Raw genomic sequence first — 25,865 nt, forward strand, 5'->3', positions numbered from 1 at the left:
AAAAAGAAAAGGAAAGATATACCCATTGGAATGCAGAGTTCCAAAGAATAGCAAGGAGAGATAAAAAAGCCTTCCTCAGTGATCAGTGCAAAGAAATAGAGGAAAACAATAGAATGGGAAAGACTAGAGATCTCTTCAAGAAAATTAGAGATACCAAGGGAACATTTCATGCAAAGATGGGCACAATAAAGGACAGAAATGGTATGGATCTAACAGAAAAAGAAGATACTAAGGAGAGGTGGCAAGAATACACAGAACTGTACAAAAATGATCTTCATGACTCAGATAATCACGATGGTGTGATCACTCACCTAGAACCAAACATCCTGGAATGCGAAGTCAAGTGGGCCTTAGGAAGCATCACTATGAACAAAGCTAATGGAGGTGATGGAATTCCAGTTGAGCTATTTCAAATCCTAAAAGACAATGCTGTGAAAGTGCTGCAGTCCATGTACCAGCAAATTTGGAAAACTCAGCAGTGGTCACAGGACTGGAAAAGGTCAGTTTCATTCCAACCCCAAAGAAAGGCAATGCCAAAGAATGCTCAAACTACTGCACAATTGCACTCATCTCACACTCTAGTAAAGTAATGCTCAAAATTCTCCAAGCCAGGCTTCAGCAATACGTGAACCATGAACTTCCAGATGTTCAAGCTGGTTTTAGAAAAGGCAGAGAAACAAGATGTCAGATTGCCAACATCTGCTGGATCATCAAAAAAGCAAGAGAGTTCCAGAAAAACATCTATTTCTGCATTATTGACTATGCCAAAGCCTTTGACTGTGTGGATCACCATAAAGTGTGGAAAATTCTGAAGGAGATGGGTATACCAGACCACCTGACCTGTCTCTTGAGAAATCTGTGTGCAGGTCAGGAAGCAACAGTTGGAATTGGACATGGAACAACAGACTGGTTCCAAATAGGAAAAGGAGAATGTCAAGGCTGTATATTGTCGCCCTGCTTATTTAACTTACATGCAGAGTACATCATGAGTAACACTGGGCTGGATGAAGCACAGCTGGAATCAAGATTGCCAGGAGAAATATTAATAACCTCAGATATGCAGATAACACCACCCTTATGGCAGAAAGTGGAGAAGAACTAAAGAGCCTCTTGATGAAAGTGAAAGAGGTGAGTGAAAAACCTGATTTAAACTCAACATTCAAAAAACACAGATCATGGCATACAGTCCCATCATTTCATGGCAAATAGTTGGGAAACAGTGGAAACAGTGGCTGACTTTATTTTTCTGGGCTCCAAAATCACTGCAGATGGTGACTGCAGCCATGTGATTAAAAGATGCTTACTCCTTGGAAGGAAAGTTATGACCAACCTAGGCAGCATGTTAAAAAGCAGAGACATTTCTTTGCCAAGAAAGGTCTGTCTAGTCTAGGCTACAGTTTTTCCAGTGATCATGTATGGATGTGAGAGTTGAACTATAAAGAAAGCTGAGCACCAAAGAATTGATGCTTTTGAACTGTGGTGTTGGAGAAGACTCCTGAGAGTCCCTTGGACTGCAAGAAGATCTAACCTGTCCATCCTAAACGACATCAGTCCTGAATATTCATTGGAAGGACTGATGTTGAAGCTGAAACTCCAATACTTTGGCCACCTGATTCGAAGAGGTGACTCATCTGAAAAGACCCTGATGCTGGGAAAGACTGAAGGTGGGTGGAGAATGGGAAGACAGAGGATGAGATGGTTGGATGGCATCACCGACCCAATGGACATGAATTTGAGTAAACTCCGGGAGTTTGGTGATGGACAGGGAGGCCTGGTGTGCTGCAGTTCATGCGGTTGCAAAGAGTTGGACATGACTGAACAACTGAACTGAACTGAATATTCATAGCAAGCACTGTTTAAAATATCTATGACATGGAAGCAACCTAAATGTCCATCAGCAGAGGAATGGATAAAGATGTGAGATATATATAACAAATGGAACATGGATGGACTGAGAGTTTACTATACTAAGTAAAGTAAGCCAGAAAGAGAAAGATAAGTACCATATTATATGACTTACATGTGGAATTAAAAAAAAAGATACAAATAAACTTATTTACAAAACAGACCACAGACTTAGAAAACAAATTTATGGCGAGGAAAATAAATTAGGAGGTTGAGATCAACATATACATACTACTATATATAAAATAGGGTTTTCTTGGTGGCTTGGTGGTAGAGAATCCCCCTCCAATGCAGGAGATTAAGGTTTGACCTGTGGGTTGGGAATATCCCCTGCAATCCCCCAGAGAAGGAAATAGTAACCCACTCAAGTATTCTTGCCTGGGAAACCCTGTGGACAGAAGAGCCTGGCAGGCTACAGTCTGTGGTGTTGCAAGAGTGTGACATGACTTTGCAACCAAACAACAACATATACAAAATTGATAACCAACAAGAATCTACAAACAGCTTGGGGAACTATGCTTGATATTTTGTAATAACTTATAAGGGAAAAGAATCTGAAAAAGAATATATATCTATAGATAGCTATCTCAGTCACTGTGGCATATATACCTAAAGTAAGACAACATTGTAAATCAACCATACTTCAACAAAAATGTACATAAACATAAGGCACAAACTCAGCAGATACCTCACTCAAAAGCATTTCTGACCAATTCCCTAAATTAAGCACCTTTACACATTTTAAATTCTTCAAAAGTTTGAAATGTATACAATACTAGGTGTCACATTTTCTGTGTGAATATGAATTCTTCCGAGGCATCATGCAGGCCTGGCTTTTTAAAAAAAAAATTACTATGTTTTACTAATATTCATTGTAATTTTTTCCTGATTATAAAGGTGATATATATTCTTTTTAGAAAATATAAAAAATTATGGAGGTGATACTAAAAATCACTCATAACCCTACACTCCACATTTTCATTCTTGTCATTTAAAATTGACAAGTCCTAGTCCTTTGGCCTATGAAGAAATTAGGACTTTAAGAGCTAGTAACATCCCCATCCCCGCTGCCCCATACACACATTTGAGAGAGAAGACCAAGAAGAGTTCCTCTTCTGATGGCTACATTTAATGTTCAGGGGAGTTTATGGTAACTGATAACTAAATTTCATAAGCAGCCAAGCTAAAAAAAAATCAGTATTCTTCTTAAGTTTTAAAATAATGTCAATAAAACACAAACATATTAAAAACTATTTTTGCTAAATAAAAATATTTGGTAGAGAATTAATTTGGGGGCTCCTATATTATTTGGTGGATTGACTTTCTGGTTATTTGACTTCAGCAAATTGGCCATTTGGCATATTGAGGATTTGGTTCATAGTGTTGTAGTGTCTCAGCCTTAAGAGTTGAGACAAGTCTAGGACACTTTTGTTTAAGGTGTTCAGAATGCTGATAATTGAGAAGGTGCAACCAGACATTGCTGAGAATATAGGCCAGGACCACATAGTGAAGCAAGCCTGTGTGAATACCGAAAAGACAGGGTCAGGGTGGGTTTTTACAGTCAGTAGCTGTGTTGGGTGGAAGACTGATTGGAATGAAGGCTAGCTGGCAATAAGCAGAAGTGGTAGGTCTGGTCCCAGTAGCTGCCTTCAAACCCAGCTGGTACTTGTGGCTCCCCGTACGCATACACAGGCCCAGGGCACCCTGACCAGGTAGGCTGAAGGTTGAGTGCCTGCACTGGCCTATTTCAACGTGTTGAGACCAGGTCAAACATGTGGAGCTGCTTTTCAGCAGTAATATGTCAGATCTTGCAATTCTCACTCAGTTTCAGGTCACTTGCCCTCCTCTCTTTTACTTATATTGAGATAGGAGAGGTATCATATTCCTGTGAATGTATGTGGGAGAGGGCCTGTATACACAGACTCAGTTTAATTGTCACTAAATATATCTTTTGAAAGTTATCTTTGAAATTAAGTAGACACGAGGAGCTGCTTCCCAGGGGGCACTCATGTGGGAGAGACAATATGTGGCTGAATGACGTCTGTGATTGGCAGGGTCAGTCCTGGATGAGAAGAGAAGCGTTGGGGTGGGGAGTTGAGGGAAGGTGAGCAGAGAGCACCCTGCAAAGGGATGAGGGGGCAGGGAGGGATGCTTTACTTTCAGAAACAAGGGGGAGATAAGAGATGAGTGAGAATCACTTACTAGTAGAACTGGAAGGAACTTGGAGATTAATCAATACAAAACCTTCCCTCTACAGATGAGGTCTAGTCAATGCTATGGCTTTTCCAGTAGTCATGTATGGATGTGAGAGTTGGACCATAAAGAACACTCACCACTGAGGAACTGTGCTGTTGGAGAAGACTCTTGAAAGCCCCTTGCACAGCCAGGAGATCAAACCAGTCAATCCTAAAGGAAATCAGTCCTGAATATTCACTGGAAAGACTGATGCTGAAGCTGAAACTCCAATACTTTGACCACCTGCTGGGAAGAACTGACTCATTGGAAAAGATTGAATGCTGGGAAAGATTGAAGGCAGGAAGAGAATGGAACGACAGAGGATGAGATGGTTGGATGGCATCATCAGTTCAATGAATATGAGTTTGAGTAAACTCGGAGATAGTGAAGAACAGGGAAGCCTGGTGTGATGCAGTCCATGGGATGGCAAAGAGTTGGACATGACTGAGCAACTTAACAACAACAACAACAACAGATGAGGTCACTACATCACTAAGATCCCACAGGGGCTTGGTGGCAGATCCAGGCCTGGGCTTATGATGCCAGTCTAGGAGACCATAGAGGAGATTTAAAGGTACAAAAGGAGACTCTAGAGAAAGCAGAGGGGTTTCCCTAGTAGTCAAATGTAAGAAGACTACTTGCTGGGCAAAGATAGCAAAGAAAAAGGCAAGAATTAGTTTTCTTCTTCTTGGAGAGCTGAGGTGTGCTCACTCACAATTCCACTATGTGAATCCCACAGTCAGCATGGAAGCAGCACTGCTTCCCAAGATTTCTCAACTGGTCCATGGGAGCCAAGATAGTGACATTTATTGATGACATCATCACTCATGTGGCTTCTGCTTGCAGCAATTCTGCAAAATTAGAGAAAGCTTTCTATGTGAGCAGCAGAAGGAAAATGAGCTGCCTACCTTAAAGTGTAAATTTGACTTCCCGGGGCCATCAGTTTTATGTCATGAGGATACTGCATGTTATGTAGCAAAAAATCAACCTTGGGAATCTCACTTTGGACTTTACATTGAGTTTGCATAGCACCCTCTGTACCATTAAACCTCCACAGTGCCCACTGATTGAGCCCATCCCAGCCTGAAACCAAATGCATGTAGATCGTTGACAGCTTGTGGTCTAAAATCCTTTCAGGAGTCACTGTGGCTTATCTAAGCCTAGCATTCACTTGTGTCAGGAGAGGAACCAATAGTCTAGATAACAGGTCCATTCAACTACATTGAGTGGTTAGGAGAAACAAACTTTGGAAATCAAGATTCACCCAAAGCCAAATGCATGCTTTTTTGGGTGACTGAACACTTCATGAAGTAATTTTTTTCCTGCTCTCCAGATGTTTTCTTTATTCTCCTTAATTTCTGTAGATAATTGCCCCCAAACATTAGTTCTTTTGCTATTATAAGATGGACTGTCCAAGATTAGCATTTCTTCAAGTTAGCATTCTTCCCCCAAGACTCTGGGGCAGTGATTCTCAAAGTGTGACCAGCAGCATCTCCATCACCTGGGAACTCAGAAAGGCAAATCACTTGTGTGCTCGCTAAAGCTTCTGAATCAGAAACTCTGAGAGTGGGTCCCATACTCCACGTTTTAATAAGCCTCCAGGTGACTCTGGTAAGTTCAAGCTTGAGAACCCCTGTTTTGTGGGAAGATGGCACATGATTCTTCTTTCATGAGTAAGAGTCAGAGTCCCCAGAGAGTCTCAGACTCCTCTGAGGGGTTAAATATTTCCTGCTCACTTATGATGACAGGAAGTTCTTGGTGTTAACATATATTCTCTGACATTTAGAGGAGAAATACCAAAAGAACAGCCACAGGACAATGAGGAGAGGACTCCACACAGAGTAACTGTCCTCCCAGCCATGACCTGCATACAGATTTCTCAGGAGGCAGGTAAGGACTGGAAAAAGGTCAGTTTTCATTCCAATCCCAAAGAAAGGCAATGCCAAAGAATGTTCAAACTACTGCACAATTGCACTCCTCTCACATGCTAAGAAAGTAATGCTCAGAATTCTCCAAGCTAGTCTTCAATGTATGTGACCCGAGAACTTCCAGATGTTCATGCTGGATTTAGAAAAGGCAGAGGAACCAGAGATCAAATTGCCAACATCCATTGGATCATTGAAAAAGCAAGAGTTCCAGAAAAACGTCTACTTCTGCTTTATTGACTATGCTGAAGACTTTGACTGTGTGGATCACATCAAACTGTGGAAAATTCTTAAAGAGATGGGAATACCAGACCACCTTACCTGCCTCCTGAGAAATATGTATGCAGGTCAAGAAGCACCTGTTAGAACTGGATATGGAATGACAGACTGGTTCCATATTGGGAAAGGAGTATGTCAAGTACTGTCACCCTGCTTATTTAACTTATATGCAGAGCACATTATGAAAAACTTAAGAAGTCATGTAATATTTAAAGTGAATTCAATGTGCAAATCTTGAGGAGAGATAACCAAAGCTATTTTTCATCCCAAGAGGATTCCTGTATTGCCTCTATCAATTTTGCACAAGACAAACAAACTAAAAAAAAAAAAAAAAGAAAAACAAAACAAAACAAAAAAAACAACCCAGCAAGGTAAACTCCAATATGGATTTGCATTAATAGCCACTACATCATAATTTATAGTAGTTAGTGATAAGCTATTAGGGTAAATGTAAAAGACCCTGGGGGCCGTAGGAGCCCAAAGAGATCTGTATTCAGATTCCAGCTAGACCCCTCAGCAGCTACATGACTTTGAAGAACCTACCAAGCTTTACTGTATCAGCTTCCTCAAATGGAAGTAGACATAATGGTAGTGTCTACCTTGCAGGGATGCTGTGCTGATCAATGAGTTGAAGTCTAGTGAGTACCCAGGCCAGTGGCTGGTAAATAAAAATGCTTCCCAGGTGGCGCTTGTGGTAAAGAACCTACCCACCAATGCAGGTAACATAAGAGATGCCTGCTCGATCCCTGGGTCCTGGGTCAGGGAGATCCCCTGGAGAAGGGCATGGCAATCCACTCCAGTATTCTTGCCTGGAGAATCCCCTGGACAGAGGAGCCTTGCAGGCTACAATTCATGGGGTTGCAAGAGTCAGACATAACTTAGTGACTAAACCACCACAGAGAAAGTTGGCTGCTATGTTTATTATTTTTATTATTTCTGACTTACTGTCCACTGTATAGGTGCATGACAGAGTGGAGAAATATGGGGATGAATGAATAAGTTTATAAGCAGTGACAGAAAATGAAAGCATCACATTAAAGGTCAGCTTGGATAATTGAGAACAAGATGGCAGAGGAGTAGGTAGACATGGAGTACATCTCTCTGCAAGGATATATCAGGAATATACTTTCAGACATAGAAGATCTTGAAGAATGCCAGTTGAGAGTGGGCAGGAATACCCGACCACTGGAAAAGAATATATAGACTGATGCAAAAACTCAGTAGGATAAAGGAAGGAAGGGAAAAAAGAAGAGGAGGGTGAGCAGGACAGGATCTGCACCTGGGGCGGGAGTGGGATGGGAGAACTGAAGTAGGGGTCAGTCCCCATATCAGGGCAATTATTTGGGACAGAGGAGAAGCATTTGAGGCTGTTGGAGAGTGAAGCAACTGATCTGTGACTGTTTGAATGGAATGAGAATCACACAGATAATCCTTGCCACAGCCTTACATACCCTGGACAGGTATGCAAGTCCCCTAAAAAGTGCAGTTCCTGGGACCTGGAGTGTAGGGATTGAAGAGCAATCCTAGGGCAAGGGCTGCTGTTGACTACCAGGAGATGGCACGAGGGGATGTGAGGGAGGAGACTGTGGTGCGAAATGCCTGTGGAGGAAAACCAGGCAGCCACAGAGGCAAAGTGATACTATGGAGTCATGTTCAGGGGGTGGAGCCATCACAATAGCCACACCAGCACTGGCAGCTGAACAATAAAGAAGACCCCACAGAGGGTGGTCCTTTAACTGCCTAACTCGTGGAGCAATAGTGGAGGACCACAGGAGACCTGGGTTCGATCCCTGGGTTGGGAAGATCCCCTGGAGTAAGGCATGGCTACCCATTCCAGTAATATTGCCTGAAGAATTCCATGGACAGAAGAGCCTGGGGTCCACGGGGTCACAAAGAGTCAAACACAACTGAATGACTAACAGTTTCACTTTTGGGCTTCCCTCACAGCTCAGTTGCTAAAGAATCTGCCTGCAATACAGGAGAACTGGGTTGGAGTCCTGGGTCAAGAAGATTCCCTGGAGAAGGAAATGGCAACGCACTCCAGTATTCTTGCCTGGAGAATGGCATGGACAGAGCAGCCTGACAGGCTACAGTCCATGGGATTGCAAGAGTTGGACACAACTTAGAGACTAAACTACCACCAGTCAGCTGGCCATTTAAGTGCCTGAAGTGCCAAGCAATAGCGAAGGACCCCAGCCAGGGTAGCCATTTAAATGCCTTATGTGCCAAGCAACAGAGAAGGACCAGCTAAAGAGGCCCTCTGATTGCCAGCTACCAGAGGCTATAAAAAGACTCTATAAGGCCATAGCTCCTATGGCTGAGGCAGTCAGTGTCTCTGGACACTTGGCACCACCAGGGTCCCCATGAACCAAGCAGCTGTGCCACCTCCACACTCAATATTCACTAGGGCAGAGCTGTCAGAGGCCAGGAAAAAACCCTAATAGCACCATATCTTCTGTGATAATAGAGGCCCTCGCCCCTGTGTACCAGGCATTGCCAGGGTCCCTGTGACCCAAGCAATCACACCACCTTCACAGTGGATTCCCACTGGGACAGAGCTGCCAGAGACTAGGGAAAAAAAAAAAAACAAAACAAAACCATAAGAGCACCACATTTTCTGCTGCCCTAGCTGCCAGCTCCCCTACATACCTAGTGCTGTCATGGCCCCTATGATCTAAGTAGCTGTGTCACTTCCACACCTGGTCCTCACTGGGGCATGCCCAAGTCCTCCAGGGCAACCTCAGGAGCAAATCCCTGTGGATGACTCATATACAGAGGTGGGGATAAAAACACAATTGAAACTCAGGGGCAGTGTGGCTAAGGAAGAGGACCCAAAACCTTCCCACCAGCTATATAAGCTGCAGATTAAATCAACATGATCAACTAGGCAGAGTGTCTATGGAATATGTAAAAGGACAATGAGAGTTCACACACAAGAAAACTCACTAGCTCTGGCAGCTGTGGACACTGGAGGCAAGAACATGCAGAAATAAGACCAGATTAGAGATTGAGCTGCCCCCACAGCAGGTCTGAGGCCAGTGCAGTACTGGATGGCATCCTAGGGAGGTGAGGTAGAATGTGACTCAAAGCAAGGGAAAGGCTCTGACAGCTGAGATCCAAGAAAAACATTTTATTATTATTCTTATGTTTTGACTTGTTCTGTAGCTGCTCCTGGATTTTCTTCTTTTTCTTTCTCTCCCCCCGCCCCCAACCCTGTGACTGTATTTGTTGATTTTATGAGTACTAATAAATCTATTTAAGCTTTTGAAATTTTTTTTTTTAATTACATTTTTTATTTCCTTTATTTGCTTCTGCCTCTACGTTGGCTTTTTGTGGTTCTGTGGGGTTTTTTTCTTAAAAAAATTTTTTTTAATTTATTATTTTTTATATTTATTCTTTTGTTTACTTTTCTTTTTGCTCTTTACTGCTGCAGTTATTCTTTAATATATATAAACCTTTTTTTATCTACCTCTATTTAATCTTGATTTTCTATTCTTTCTTTTCTTTCTTTTTCTCAGTATGTTTATTAGTTTGTTTTGTTTTTGCTGCTTTATCCTCCAGTTGGTACCTTGCTTTGGTTTTGCTTTCCTGTGTGTTTTAGTTAGTTTTGTTTTTAACTGGTTGATATAATTTTTAGTTTCTTTTGCTTGCTGGGTCAATCTCTTGTCCTTTATTCTTTTGGGATGTTTTGGTTTTGTTTATGTGTGTATATGTGTGTGTATATTCCATTATTTTTGTTATTATTTGCTTGATTTTGTATTTGCCATTTGTCTAGGGTTCATTTTTTGTTTCTTGTTTTGTTTTTTTGTTTTTCTCTGTGTGTTTTAATCCCCTTTAATGCCATAACAAACCACTTGTGGAATCTCAGTTCCCCAGCCAGAGATTAGGCCCTGAGCCCTTGGAGTAGGCATTTTGATGCAAAACCCTAAGCTGACAGAGAACTTCTAAACACAGGGAGTTTTAATAAGAGAGAACTCCCCAAAAGGCCTCCACCTGTATGCAAGACCAGGACCACCCAACTGTCTGATGCAGGATGCCTCACCTAAACAACAAACAAGGAAAAAACACAAACCAATCATCAGCAGGCAGGGTTACAACCTCACACAGCCCTGCACATCAGAGGGGGAGAAAATACCCACCACCTCCTCCCACAAGCGCAAGCCACACCCAACACATAGCCTACACAAACCACTGAGCCAAACCTACCCACTGAGAGCAGAAACCAAAAGGAAGAAGGAATTTGACCTTGAACCCTGGGAAAAGGAGACCTCAAACACAGTAAGATAAAAAAAGAAAAGAAAAGGCAGAAAAATATTGTGCAAATGAAGGGACAAGCTAGAAAAACACAAGACCAAATAAACAAAGAGGAAATAGGCAAACTACCTGAAAAAGAATTCAGAATAATGATAGTAAAGATGATCCAAAACCTCAAAAATAGAATGGAGAAAATGCAAGAATCAATTAACACATTTAACAAGGACTCAGAAGAAATAAAATATAAACAGAGATGAACAACACTATTACTGAAATTAAAAATACTCTAGAAGGAATCGATAGCAGAATATACAAGGCAGAAGAATCCATAAGTGGGCCAGAAGACAGAATGGTGGAAAAAACTGCTGAAGAGCAGAATAAAGGAAAAAGAATGAAAAGGACTGAGGATAGCCCTAGAGACCCCTGGGACAACATTAAATGCACCAACATTCAAATTACATGGGTCCCAGAAGAAGAAGAGAAAAAGAAAGGGTCTGAGAAAAATTTTGAAGAGAGTATAATTGAAAATTTTCCCAACATGGGAAAGGAAACGATTAACCAAGTCCAAGAAGTGCAGAGAGTCCCATACAGGATAAATTCAAGTAGAAACACGCCAAGATACATACTAATCAAACTAACAAAGATTAAACACAAAGAATGACTATTAAAAGCAGCAAGGGAAAAGCAACAAGTGACATACAAAGGAAACCCCATATGATTAACAAAGTGTCTTTCAGCAGAAACTCTGCAAGCCAGAGGGAATGACAGGATATACTTAAAGTACTGAAAGGGAAAAATCTACAACCAAGATTACTCTACCCAGCAAGGATCTCATTCAAAATTGATGGAAAAATCAAAAACTTTATAGGCAAGCAAAAGTGAATATAGTACCACCAAACTGCTTGACAATAGATATTAAAGAGATTTATATGGACAGGAAACAAAAGAGAAGGAAAATACTTACAAAAACAAACCCTAAACAACTAAGAAAATGGCAACAGGAATATAAATATCAATAATTACTTTAAATGTAAACGGTTTAAATGCTCCAACCAAAAGACGCAGACTGCCTGAATGGGTACAAAAATAAGACCCATATATACGCTATCTATGAGATCCACTTCAGACCTAGAGACAGGTACAGACTGAAAGTGAGAGGATGGAAGAAAACATTTCATGCAAATGGAAATCAAAAGAAAGTCAGAGTAACCATCCTCTTATCAGACAAAATAGGCCTTAAAATAAAGAGTATTACAAGAGATGGGAAGGACACTGCCTAATGATCAAGGGATCAATCCAAGAGGAAGACATAACAACTGTAATTATCTATGCACCCAACATAGGAGCACCTCAATGCATAAGATAAACATGAACAGAATAAAAGAAGAAATTTACAGTAACACAATAAAGATAGTGGACCTTAACACCCCACTTACACCAATGGACAAATCACCAAAACAGAAAATTAGTAAGGAAAGACTAGTCTTAAATGACACATTATATCAAAAGGATCTAGTTGATATCTTCAGGACATTCCATCCAAATACAAAAGAATATGCTTTCTTCTCAAGTGCACAGGGAACATTCTCCAGGATAGACCATATCACATATCAAACCTCAGTAAATCTAAGAAAATTAATCATATGAAGCATCTTTTCTGACCACAATGCTACGACACTAGATATAAATTACAGGGGGAAAAAAGTGTAAAAAACACAAACGAACAGAGATTAAATAATATATTTCTAAATAACAAACAGGTTACTAAAGAAGTCAAAAGGGAAATAAAAAAATTCCTAGAAACAAACGACAATAAAAGCATGACAACTCAAAACCTATGGGATGCAGCAAAAGCAGTTCTAAGAGGAAAGTTTATAGTGATACAACCATATTGCAAGAAACAAGAAAAACATCAAACATATAAACTAATTTTACACCTAAAACAAGTGGAAGAAGAAGAACAAGAACCCCTAAAGTTAGTAGAAGAAAAAAAAATCATAAAGCTCAGAGTGGAAATAAATGAAAAAGAAATGAAGAAAGCAATAGTAAAGATTAATAAAACTAAAAGCTGGTTCTTTGAGAAGATAAACAAAATTGACAAACCATTAGCCAGACTCATCAAGAAAAAAGGGAGAAGAATCAAATCAACAAAATTATAAACAAAAAGGGAGAGGTTACAACAGACAATGCAGAAATACAAAGGATCATTAGAGACTATTACAAACAACTACATGCTAATAAAATGGACAACCTGGAAGAAATAGACAGATACTTAGAAAACTTCAAGCTTCCAAGACTGACCCAGGAAGAAAGAGAAATTATGAACAAGCCAACTACAAGCGCTGAAACTGAAACTGTGATTAAAAAAAAAAAAAAATTCCCAAAAAACAAAAACCCAGGGCCAGATGGCTTCAAAGGTGAATTCTGCCATACATTTAGAGAAAAGCTGATTTCTATTCTTCCAAAACTCTTGCAAAAAATTTCAGAGGAAGAAACACTTCTAAACTCATTCTGTGAGGCCACTATCACCCTGATACAAACACCAGAGAGAGACAATGCACAAAAAAGAAAATTATAGGCCAAAATAACTGATGAAAATAGATGAAAAAATCCTCAACAAAATCCTAGCAAACAGAATTCAACAACACATTGAAAAGATCATACACCATGATCAATTTGAGTTTATCCCAGGGATGCAAGCGTTCTTCAATATATGCAAATCAATCAATATGATACGCCATATTAACGAGTTGGAAGATAAAAACCATATGATCATTTCAATAGATGCAGAAAAGGCGTTTGACAAAATTCAGTACCAATTTATGATAAAAACTCTTATAAAATGGGCATAGAAGTAACCTCCCTTAACTAATACAGGCCATATGTGATAAAACCACATCAAACATTATTCTCAATGTTGAAAAACTTAAGGCATTCCCTGTAACATCAGGAACAAGAAAAGTGCATCCGCTGTCACCACTATTACTCAACAAAGTTTTGGAAATCCTAGCCACCACAATTAGAGAAGAAAAAGAAATAAAAGGAAATCAGATTGGAAACGAAGAAATAAAACTCTCACTGTTTGCAGATACATGATAATATACATAGAAAACCCTAAATATATTATCAGAAAATAACTAGAGCTAATCAGTAAATTCAGCACAGTTGAGGGTGCAAAATCAATACATAGAAATCACTTGCATTCCTATGCACTAACAATGAAAAATCAGAAAGAGAAACTAAGGAATCAATCTCATTTACCATTGCAACAAAAAGAATAAAATACCTAGGAATAAACCTACCTAAGGAGACAAAAGAGCTGTATACAGAAAATTATAAAACACTGATAAAAAAATCAAAGACAACATAACCAAATGGAGAGATATCCCATGTTCCTGGGTTGGAAGAATCAATGTTGTGAAAATGACTATACTACCTAATGCAATATACAGATTCAGTGTGATCTCTATCAAATTACCCATGACATTTCCCAAAGAACTAGAACAAAAACTTTCACATTTCATAAGGAAGCATGTAAGACCCTAAAGAGCCAAAGTAATCTTGAGAAAGAAGAATGGAGCTGGAGGAATCAACCTTCCTGACTTCAGACTATACTACAAATATACAGTCTTGAAGACAGTAAGTTAATGGCACAAAAACAGAAACATAGACCAGTGGAATAAGCTAGAAAGACCAGAGATAAACCCACACACTTACAGGTACCTCAGTTTTGACAAAGTGGGGCAAAGATATCTAGTCTCCTCAAAAAGTGCTGCTGGGAAAACTGGAAAGCTACATATAAAAGAATGAAATCAGAACACTTCCTAACACCATATACAAAGATAATCTCAAAATGGATTAAAGGCCTAAATGTAAGACCAGAAACTATAAAACTAGGAAAACATTGTTAGTGCATAGGAATGCAAGTTATTTCTGTGTAGGAAAACATAGGCAGAATACTCTATGACATAAATCACAGCAAGACCCTCTATGACTCACCTCTTAGAGCAATGGAAATAAAAATAAAAATAAACAAGTGGGACCTAATTACACTTAAAAGCTTTTGCACAGCAAAGGAAACTATTAACAAGGTAAAAAGACAGTCCTTAGAATGTGAGAAAATGATAGCAAATGAAAAAACTGACAAAGGTTTAATTTCCAAAATATACAAGCAGTTCATACAACTCAATACCAGAAAAACAAACAAACAATCAAAAAGCAGGCAAAAGACCTAAGCAGACATTTCTCCAAGAAAGACATACAGATGGCTAACAAACACATGAAAAGATGCTCAATTTTGCTTATTATTAGAGAAATGCAAATCAAAACTACACTGGATATCACCTCACACCAGTTAGAACGGCCATCATCAAAAGTCTCCAAACATTAAATGCTGGAGAGGGTGTGGAGAAAAGGAAACCCTCTGTACTGTTGGTGGGAATATGAACTGATACAGCCACTATGAAAGACAGATGGAGATTCCTTAAAAAGTGAGGAATAAAACCAGCATATGACCCAGTAATCTCACTACTAGGTTTATACCCTGGGGAAACCAAAATTGTAAAAGGCACATGTACCCCAATGTTCATTGCAGCACAATTTACAATGGTAGAACACGGAGGTAGCCTAGATGTCCATCAGCAGATGAATGGATAAAGAAGCTGTGGTGTATATATAACACACACACACACATATATATAATGGAATATTTCCCAGCCATAAAATGGAACACATTCGAGTCAGTTCTAATGAGGTGGATGAACCTAGAGCCTCTTATACAGAATGAAGTAAGTAAAAAAGAGAAAAATATTGTATGTTAACACATATGTGTGGAATCTAGAAAGATGGTATTAATGAACCTATTTGTATGGTAGAAATGGAGGCACAGACATATGGACAGGGTTGGGAGGAGGAAAGAGTGGGTGGGATAATGGCGTGAGTAACATGGAAACATATACATTACCATATGTAAAATAGATAGCCAATGGGAATTTGCTGAATGACTCAGGGAATTCAAACCTGTGCTCTGTAACAACCTAGAGGGGTGGGATAGGGAGTGAAGTGAAAGGCAGGTTCAGAAGGAGGGGGCATAGGTATACTTATGGCTAATTCATCTTGACGTTTGGCAGAAACCAACACAATGTTGAAAGCCATTATATTTCAATTAAGAATAAATACATTTATATAAAATAATAAAGAAATAAAGTTAAATAAAAAAGAAGGTTGGCTTGCTGCTCGAGATGGTGAGGGGTCGAGTCTCTCCCTAGCTTGCCCTCTGATGGGTGCAGCAGGAGCAGTGCTTAGTTTCTGGTCTTCTTTCAGCCAACAGCAACCCAAGAAAGGTCTCCACACTGACACAGAAGGCATACACAGCTTTCTGAACACCCTGAATCTATGATTCGCCCTCTTCGTCCATCTGCTGAGAACACACAGTTCTGCCTTGAGTGCTTTTAGAGGACATGAAGCTTCATCTGGTACCACCACTCACTGGGTACTTGCACTGCCGGTACCCAGTGTTATGGCCAATGCCAGTTTCTAGCATGCTGAGGGCTGCTATTTTCCCTTCCCAAATACCATGAGCCCTGCTGATTCACATGGCAGAATGGAAATGTGACAAATTCAGACAGAGTAGGTACTTGAGAGGCTCTGAATGTGTGACTTTCTGAATGGGTTCTTGGAAGTCATTTTATCTTTTGTCTTGGGCTTCAGTTGTGGAAGACAGGATCAGGAACATATGTCCCAAATTATTTCAGAGAAACCATTTTTTACTAAAAGTAGCCTGATAAGAGTAAATATTACACACACTGAATCTTTAACTATATAAATTATGCAACAATTTTAATGCAAAATTATAAGTTCAGTTTTACTAATTGCCCAGGACATGGGTTCTATCATAACGTTTTCACTTTTTTTTTCCTTCCACATTTACTCCTGAAACAATTTTGGTCATTACAAATGTCCATAGTGGTATCTCCTTAATAACAGGTTTCAGATGCTGAATGCCAGGGACGCTGCTTAGCACCTTATATGTATTTTTTTCACTTGATCCTCACACTATTTCTTGAGGTCAGAACTATTATAATCACTGTGCAAATGAAGAGACTGAGGTTTAAATGGCTGCAGGAGTTTGCCTCTGGACATACAACTGAGCATGGCTGAGCTGGGATCTGACACTAGTCCACTCAGCTTTGTGTTGCAGCATCATGAAACAGCACCTTGGGCCCCCACCACACCGTTCCTACAGCTCCCATGTCCACCATTCCCTGCCCAACTAAGCAGTGCAAGGAAAAGGAATCTTCTCTCACTGCTGAAGTTACAAAGAAGGAAAATGTTGATTTTTTTTTTTTTTTTTTTGCTTGATCACATTAGAGAGAATAATTTGGAAAAAGCGAGAAAATTCCCATTCTCACCAAGGGGTAACAAACTGTCAAATTGTGAAGAGTGAAGGAGGTCTGCCTACCCTTTGCAGAGCTCTCATGACAAATGCATTTGTCTGTTGTGTTAGTTGCTAAGTCGTGTCTGACTCTTGTGACCCCATGGACTGTAGCCTTCCAGGCTCTTCTGTCCATGGGATTCTCCAGGCAAGAATACTGGAGTGGGTTGCTATTTCCTTCTCCAGGGGATCTTCCTGAACCATGAATCTAACCCAGGTCTCCTGCATCGCAGGCAAATTCTTTACCTACTGAGCTATGAGGGAAGCCCCCTTTATGTAGTATAGCAATATCAAATCTTGTTTTAATCACATGACTGTTTTACTTATCCAATTCTAAATAACCATCCAAAGAACTCTACATATAGAAAAGGATTTTGATTTTCTGCTACCAACTACCATCTGTAGGGAGTCAGCTTCCAAATCTGTGTCATCATCAGATCCATGTGGTAAAGCCACCAAGTGGCAACTTCCTCTGGACTTTTCACAGACATCCTGAGCTTAAGGTGTTGGCACCACATCCTACTCCCCATCTCATTCCTCAATCTGATTCCCCTCAATGACAGCAAGTCGCTCCTCCAGTAACCTTTGTCAGATGCCAGAAGACCCTGCATCCCTCACCCAGGTTCGAAAACTTGTTGGTTGTGCTCTCAGACACATTCCCCTCTGTACCTCCTCTTCTCAACTTTCATCATGACTTTCCTCCCCAATTCTTCTTTATTGTTTTAACAGCCTTCTAACTTGCTTATCTGCCTCCACATCAGTCCTCTCCCATCCACCATTTATAGGAATACCAAAGTGATCTTTCCAGTACACACATTCAGTCCTGGCCCTCCCCTTGTTAAAGCCCCTCACGGCCTTTTGTGCATCCAGTCCAAGCTCTCCAAACTTTAATGAAAAGCTCGTAAAAGCATGTGGTCAGCTCAGCTCACCCTCTCCTGTCTGGCCTCCTTTATCCCTTTCCCAACTCACTTGCCCATCCCACCAAGCTGGTTCACTCAGAGTTCTCTGACATTCTCATACTGCTGTGCATTGATGTATACCAGTCATTTTGCCCAGAGAGTCCTTATTTCTTTTCTCTGCTGGTGAATCCCTACTCACTCTTTGAGACTCAGGTCTAGAGTGAGACAATTTTCTTGTAAGACCTCCTCGATTGCCTTTAGGCAGAGGTAAGTCTTTCCCTCAGAGCCCTTGAAACACAACTCATTATGTAGCATTTAGCAATATGCATTTTGATGATTTCTTTATTAGTCTGTATCTCCTAGCTAATTATAAGCTCTTCTGGAGCAGGGCCCCTGTCTTTTTCATCTTTGTGCCTGTAGCACCTAGCATGGTATTTTTTTATGCCTGGGGTCCTTCCTAAATATTTGCTGAAAAAAATGAATACATAAAAGAATTAAATTTATCATGTCAAAGTATGGGTTCATACTGATCTGAAATTTTCAAAATTAACTGATCAATAAATTTGACTTGAGCACATGATATATAAAGCATGATATTGCTTTAGACCCAAAGAAGTGCTGAATGTGGCCTGTGGCCTCCGGCTCTAAAAACTTGTAATCTGGGGACAGACCAGGTAACTATAACAATAAGTGCTAATTAAGAGAGAAATTATTTTGATGAACTGATAAAAAGGAACTTCTCAGTGCAATGTAGAATGATTTACATGAATGAAATAAAGTTGGGTTATAGGAGTTTGGAGTTTATAGAGATCACTATGGTCTGGGAAAGGGGTTCTGTGGAATATAATTCAATATGTTAGACATCACTTTGCAAGCGGCAAAATGAATTAGCCTATAGTAGTTCAAACAGCAAAGAGAAGATAATGGTTGAAATTTTGAGGACAGGCTGGCTTCAGCTAGACTCTATCTAGGGTGCAAAGAACACCATTCAGTTTCTCTCTTTTTCTCCAATAGCACCCACGTTTTTCTTTTGCAGGGTCCATTTCTACCTCACAGCCCTACCTTTTCTTTCCTATAAGGCTCCAGCCAATATATATTTACATCTCATTATGCCTGATGAGTTACATAGCTTCCCTGAGTCAATCACTGTTGCCACAAAATTGAGACATTCTGATTGATTTAAGTCAGTGGCATCCCAAAGTGTGGGCCAGGTCAATAGCACCAATCACTTGGCTGATATTATGAGAGGGTGGTTGTTTAAAAATATACAGGATACCCAGTCAGGCCAGCAAATCACCAGGGGGGTGCAGTAGTATGGCTTGAGAAGCATGGCTGACTTGCTGCTCATGTCTTTTTTTCCTCCTAAGCCACCATGTCAACAAAATTTCTCACAACATGCAGCCTCCCTGCATTATCCTTTTCCTAAATCATGGCAGAAGAAAGAGCTCTGAATTAAAGATAAAGAGCTCTTGACTTCTGGTCTTGGCTCTGTCAAGGCATGGAATCTTTCTGATTCTTGGTTTTCTCAACTCAGAGGCAAACTAGCATATATAAGATGGATAAAGAACAAGGTCCTATTGTATGTCACAGGGAACTATATTCAACACCTTGTGATAAACCAGAATGGAAAAGAATATGAAAAAGAATGTATATACATGTACATCTGAGTCACTTTGCCGTACAGCAGAAATTAACACAACATTGTAACTCAACTATACTTCTAAAAGAAAGAAATTTTTAAAAAGCCAAGAGAAAGGATCAGTTTGAAAGCCCTTTCAAAAGCATCAAAGTATACTTAGGAAGGACTATTGGTAATTCACTTTAAGTGCTCAGGTCTACATATGTCTCATCTCGACAGATTAAGAAGATTGCGTGAATGAATCCCTCAGTTTCTCTGTTTCTCCCACTCTAGGCCCTCTGGCCATTTCTCCATATCAACCCTGATGCTTTTCACTTGAGTAATGGGAAACCTCACCCCAAAGGGCTTTGACAGCAGGACACCTTATTCCCTCCTGAGGAGAAGTCCACAAGAAGGTGGGTTCCGGGGATATTCTCCATCATATATTATATAATCATCATTGTATATCTCTCTCGTTACTTTTGGAAAGAGTCAAGAGCACGTAGTTCTTGATAGGTACAGTGCACTATAAGTAGGCAATGAATGAATGAATGAATAGTGGGTCTGAGGTGGAATTCTGTAATGTATAAATAAACTTCAGTTCAGTTCAGTTCAGTTCAGTCGCTCAGTCGTGTCTGACTCTTTGCGACCCCATGAACCGCAGCATGCCAGGCCTCCTCGTCCATCACCAACTCCCGGAACCCACCCAAACCCATGTCCATTGAGTCAGTGATGCCAACCAACCATCTCATCCTCTGTCGTCCCCTTCTCTTCCTACCCTCAGTCTTTCCCAGCACCAGAGTCTTTTCCAATGAGTCAGCTCTTCTCATCAGGTGGCCAAAGTATTGGAGTTTCAGCTTCAGCATCAGTCCTTCCAACTTAAGTAAACTTAAATAAATAATAAATAAACTTAAAAGGTGATTAAAATGGCATTTTGCAGATATAAAGGAACCATTTTAAGATTCTCACTTAGCAATGAGCATCCTACCTATGCATAAAAGTTATATGCTGTCCCAAGAAGTAAATGTAGATCCACTAAGTCATGTGAATAAAAGATCGTTCATCCAAAGCTTTCACAATTTTGTCTGTGTGAATGATCCTCAAAATTACCTCTTTTGTAAGGCTTATCTTCCCATGTCCAACCAGTTCTTGACCCTCTACCTCATGCCAGGCAGTGTGCCAGGGGCCAGTGACATTGTCTTTGCCTTCAAACAGCTCACAACTAGTTGGGGATAAAGATGTAAAACAAATAATTACACAAATAAATCACAGCCATTCTTAGGGAGAAGCACAGAAGAGGAAGCAAACATTGACAGGATGGTATCAAGCAGACAAGAGCTCAGAGAAGGCTTCCAGAAAGAAGTGACATTTCCACGGAATTTGGGAAGGGAACATGAGTGTGCGCAGGGAAAGGAAGCACATTCTGAGCAGATGGGAACACTGCATACAGTCTGGATTCAGGAAGGAGTTTGGCATATGCTGCAGAGTATCTTTGCTTGGATTTACCAAAAACCTGACTCTGAGACTGAAAGTCAAAGAAGGTGAAGGAAGCACCACAGTGGAGTAGAGAAGTGAGGCAGGAAGAGGAGTGCAGCTTTATAGTCCAACCCTCACATCCATACATAACCACTGGAAAAACCATAGCTTCGACTAGATGGACCTTTGTTGGCATAGTAATATCTCTGCTTTTTAATATGCTGTCTAGGTTGGTCATAACTTTTCTTCCAAGGAGCAAGTGTCTTTTTTATATTTTTTTTAAATTTTTTTATTTTTTTAAAATTTTTTTATTAGTTGGAGGCTAATTACTTCACAACATTTCAGTGGGTTTTGTCATACATTGATATGAATCAGCCATAGATTTACACGTATTCCCCATCCCGATCCCCCCTCCCACCTCCCTCTCCACCCGATTCCTCTGGGTCTTCCCAGTGCACCAGGCCCGAGCACTTGTCTCATGCATCCCACCTGGGCTGGTGATCTGTTTCACCATAGATAGTATACATGCTGTTCTTTTGAAATATCCCACCCTCACATTCTCCCACAGAGTTCAAAAGTCTGTTCTGTATTTCTGTGTCTCTTTTTCTGTTTTGCATATAGGGTTATCATTACCATCTTTCTAAATTCCATATATATGTGTTAGTATGTGGTAATGTTCTTTATCTTTCTGGCTTACTTCACCCAGTATAATGGGCTCCAGTTTCATCCATCTCATTAGAACTGGTTCAAATGAATTCTTTTTAACAGCTGAGTAATATTCCATGGTGTATATGTACCACAGCTTCCTTATCCATTCGTCTGCTGATGGGCATCTAGGTTGCTTCCATGTTCTGGCTATTATAAACAGTGCTGCGATGAACATTGGGGTGCACGTGTCTCTTTCAGATCTGGTTTCCTCAGTGTGTATGCCCAGAAGTGGGATTGCTGGGTCATATGGCAGGTCTATTTCCAGTTTTTTAAGAAATCTCCACACTGTTTTCCATAGAGGCTGTACTAGTTTGCATTCCCACCAACAGTGTAAGAGGGTTTCCTTTTCTCCACACCCTCTCCAGCATTTATTGCTTGTAGACTTTTGGATAGCAGCCATCCTGACTGGCGTGTAATGGTACCTCATTGTGGTTTTGATTTGCATTTCTCTGATAATGAGTGATGTTGAGCATCTTTTCATGTGTTTGTTAGCCATCTGTATGTCTTCCTTGGAGAAATGTCTGTTTAGTTCTTTGGCCCATTTTTTGATTGGGTCATTTATTTTTCTGGAATTGAGCTGCAGGAGTTGCTTGTACATTTTTGAGATTAATCCTTTGTCTGTTTCTTCATTTGCTATTATTTTCTCCCAATCTGAGGGCTGTCTTTTCACCTTACTTATAGTTTCCTTTGTAGTGCAAAAGCTTTTAAGTTTCATTAGGTCCCATCTGTTTAGTTTTGCTTTTATTTCCAATATTCTGGGAGGTGGGTCATAGAGGATCTTGCTGTGATTTATGTCGGAGAGTGTTTTGCCTATGTTCTCCTCTAGGAGTTTTATAGTTTCTGGTCTTACATTTAGATCTTTAATCCATTTTGAGTTTATTCTTGTGTATGGTGTTAGAAAGTGTTCTAGTTTCATTCTTTTACAAGTGGTTGACCAGTTTTCCCAGCACCACTTGTTAAAGAGGTTGTCTTTTTTCCATTGTATATCCTTGCCTCCTTTGTCAAAGATAAGGTGTCCATAGGTTCGTGGATTTATTTCTGGGCTTTCTATTCTGTTCCGTTGATCTATAGTTCTGTCTTTGTGCCAGTACCATACTGTCTTGATGACTGTGGCTTTGTAGTAGAGTCTGAAGTCAGGCAGGTTGATTCCTCCAGTTCCATTCTTCTTTCTCAAGATTACTTTGGCTATTCGAGGTTTTTTGTATTTCCATACAAATTGTGAAATTATTTGTTCTAGTTCTGTGAAAAATACCATTGGTAGCTTGATAGGGATTGCATTGAATCTATAGATTGCCAAGGAGCAAGTGTCTTTTAATCTCATGGCTGCAGTAACCATCTGCAGTGATACTGGAGCCCCCCCCCCCCAAATAAAATCTGTCATTGTTTCCATTGTTTCCCCATCTATTTGCCATGAAGTGATGGGACTGGATGCCATGATCTTAAGTTTTCTGAATGTTGAGTTTTAAGACAACTTAAACTCTTTCTTACTAATCCCTAAACAAGATCCTTACCTCTACATGGGATTAATGCAGGTTTTGTGAGGTTTGAGGCTTATATAATTTGGAATCTTTCTTTGTGGAAAAAGTACAACACTACAAATAAAAACATGATACAGAACTTTGGAAGTGTCTACATAAGTGAAGTTCTCTGAATTTTAAGCTGCACTAGTTTCCCAGTAAATCAGCCTCCGACCTTGATTAAGGGTGGCTGGTCCTCTCAACCCTTAGCTCTGCATGGTTGCTATGACCTCTATGCCTTGTTTGCATTGCCTTTTTACCTGAAGACATCCCTCCTCCTTCTTCAACCCCTGGACCATATTTTTTCAAAGTTTGGTTCCACAGTGCCTTTCGTCATTCTCCCCAGCAGAAAGCTCTCCCTTCCCTGCAGGCCCATAACCATGTATAGCTCCCAGGATGAGTTGTCTCATGAGAGCTTAGAGGACATCATGAGTGTCTCTGTTTGAGGGGCACACACTGAGGCTTCTCCAATTAGTCTTGAGCACAGGGACTATTTCCACTTAGATCACACCTCAGCACTTATTCAAGTTCTGGGTACAGCAGGAAGGAAGGGAAAAAGGAAAGGTGTTCCAAAGGCAAGATCATGGGGTTTGGGGTAAGGCCCACTTGGGTGTAACTCTGCCCTGGTTAGTGTGGGGTCTCTGGCAAATCAATTACTTCTGAGTCTCTCTGAGAAATGAATGTTTATTCCCCAACATTGCTGTGAGGATTAAGTAAAGCATTTATTCATTTACCATGTATCTATTTAGCCCTCTCTTGGGCTGCTTTTGGCACCAGAGGCTTGGGATAGCTGTGACCGAGCGATACTCCGTGTGTAATGGTTCTCATAGTTGAGTTGGGAGATGGAAGATTATGATGTATCAGGATAAGGCAATAGCAGACATACAACTGGAGCAGAGCAGGTGCTCCATAAATAGTTGTTAAATAAATGATTGACAGAATGAAGGAATTCAGAAACAAAAATGATTAGCTTTGCAAAATAAGTGACACCTGACATATCTGCACCATCATCCACATGAAAGTGTAACACTGACTATAATGGACATGGCAGTGCATGTCACACAATGCTACCTGTTAAAGGAAATAAATCAACAGGAGAAAGAAAGCAAAGACTGAATGAGGGAAGAGGGGAAAAAAGGAGGGAGAAAGGCCCTCAGAAGGCTAAAGGGGAGGGAGGGTGTCATGGACCCACCTGGCCAAGCGTGCACTCCATGCTGCCCAGAAAGTCGGCCTCCTTCAGCCCATTGTGGGTGCTGCTGATGTCATGGACCTCAAACCGCAGGCGCTGCACCTCCTCGAAGTAAAAGTCCACTGTGAACAGTTTTGAATAGACTGGGTTGATGCAGGTGCGAATCACCTCTGTTCTGTCAACCTGCGGGACAGAGGAAGAGAAAACCCATCAGGGGATCAAGGCCTTGTATTGTTATCCTTCAGGAAGCTTCATTTTATGGTGCTCTGTCTCCTTCCAAACTGTCAGTGCCCTCCACCAAGTCACCAGGGTGAGCAGTCTGGACATCTTCAAGGATACACCTTCTGCGAATGAGTCATGGTTCAAGGAGGAAAATCACAGAATAATCTGAGCTTTATGTCTAAGGGGTTTAGAGCACCTTGTATTGTTAAGTAATAGGGCAAGAAGACGGATTGATTATTAGGGGCCACCTGGAGCCTCAGGAAAAAGTCTGAGGGCATGTTTTGGTTCAGGAGGAAAAAAATCCGCATTCAATTCCTGATGTCTTTGGGGTACAGTTGGGCAAATAACCTCATAGATGTCCCTTTTAGCCAACCCTATTCTAGTGTTATAGTCATATGAATCCCAGGGTCATATGGATCCCTGTGGTCTCAAGTGTGCCTCTTATTTGGGTTTACACACGTTGACTCAGTAGTTCAATCCCTCTGTCTCAGTCCCCTCATCAACCAGTGAGGGCTAGAGGATTAGAGCAGTAGTCCCCACTCTGTCACCAGGGACCGGTTTCCTGGAAGACAATTTTTCCACAGACCAGGGTAAGGGGGAGGGGGTTTGGGGATGATTCAAATACATTACATTTACTGTGCATTCTACTTCTATTATTATTATATTGTGATATATGATGAAATAAACATACAGCTCACTATAATGCAGAATCAGTGGGAGCCCTGAGCTTCTTTTCCTGCAATTAGACAGTCCCATCTAGGGGGATATGAGCAATGGAGAGTGGTGGTAAGTATAGCTGAAACTTTGCTCACTTACCTGCCATTCACCTCCTGCTGTGTGGCTTAGTTCTTTACATGCCATGGACTGGTACCAGTTCATGGCCTGGGGATTGGGGACCTCTATATTAGAGGTTGAAAAACCCCTAGTCTCTAATGTTCCAGGAGTGAAGACTTCCCCAGCCTTCTGAGATAATAACTCTCATTTCTCCCTCACTCTCTGCCCCACTCTGTGCCCTAGGAGACTGACTGGCCTCTATGGGTTCCTGGGTTCCCTGGACCTCTGGATGTCAGAGGAGGGAGGAAGCCTGAGGAGGGACTTGGCAGGAGATCAGAAGGACATGGGCAGTGTCTCTGCACCTCTCTACACAGTCTGCTAGCAACTCCATTCCATAGAGGGAGCTGCCACCAGGATCTGGTGACACGGAC

General features: G+C 40.8%; 1 protein-coding gene across 6 annotated transcripts in view; it reads right to left on the reverse strand.

Annotated features, from left to right (window-relative positions):
* Positions 1-25,865, reverse strand: part of CPNE4 (copine 4) — a 656,552-nt gene that overhangs the window by 200,544 nt on the left and 430,143 nt on the right. For all 6 annotated transcript variants that reach the window (XM_043875010.1, XM_043875009.1, XM_043875011.1 and 3 more), the window contains exon 3: positions 24,442-24,621. In XM_043875010.1, the coding sequence (XP_043730945.1) occupies positions 24,442-24,621 (180 nt within the window). The remainder of the gene's footprint in view (positions 1-24,441; positions 24,622-25,865) is intronic.

The sequence above is a fragment of the Cervus elaphus genome, chromosome 19, assembly GCF_910594005.1.
Source record: "Cervus elaphus chromosome 19, mCerEla1.1, whole genome shotgun sequence".
Lineage (NCBI taxonomy): Eukaryota > Metazoa > Chordata > Mammalia > Artiodactyla > Cervidae > Cervus > Cervus elaphus.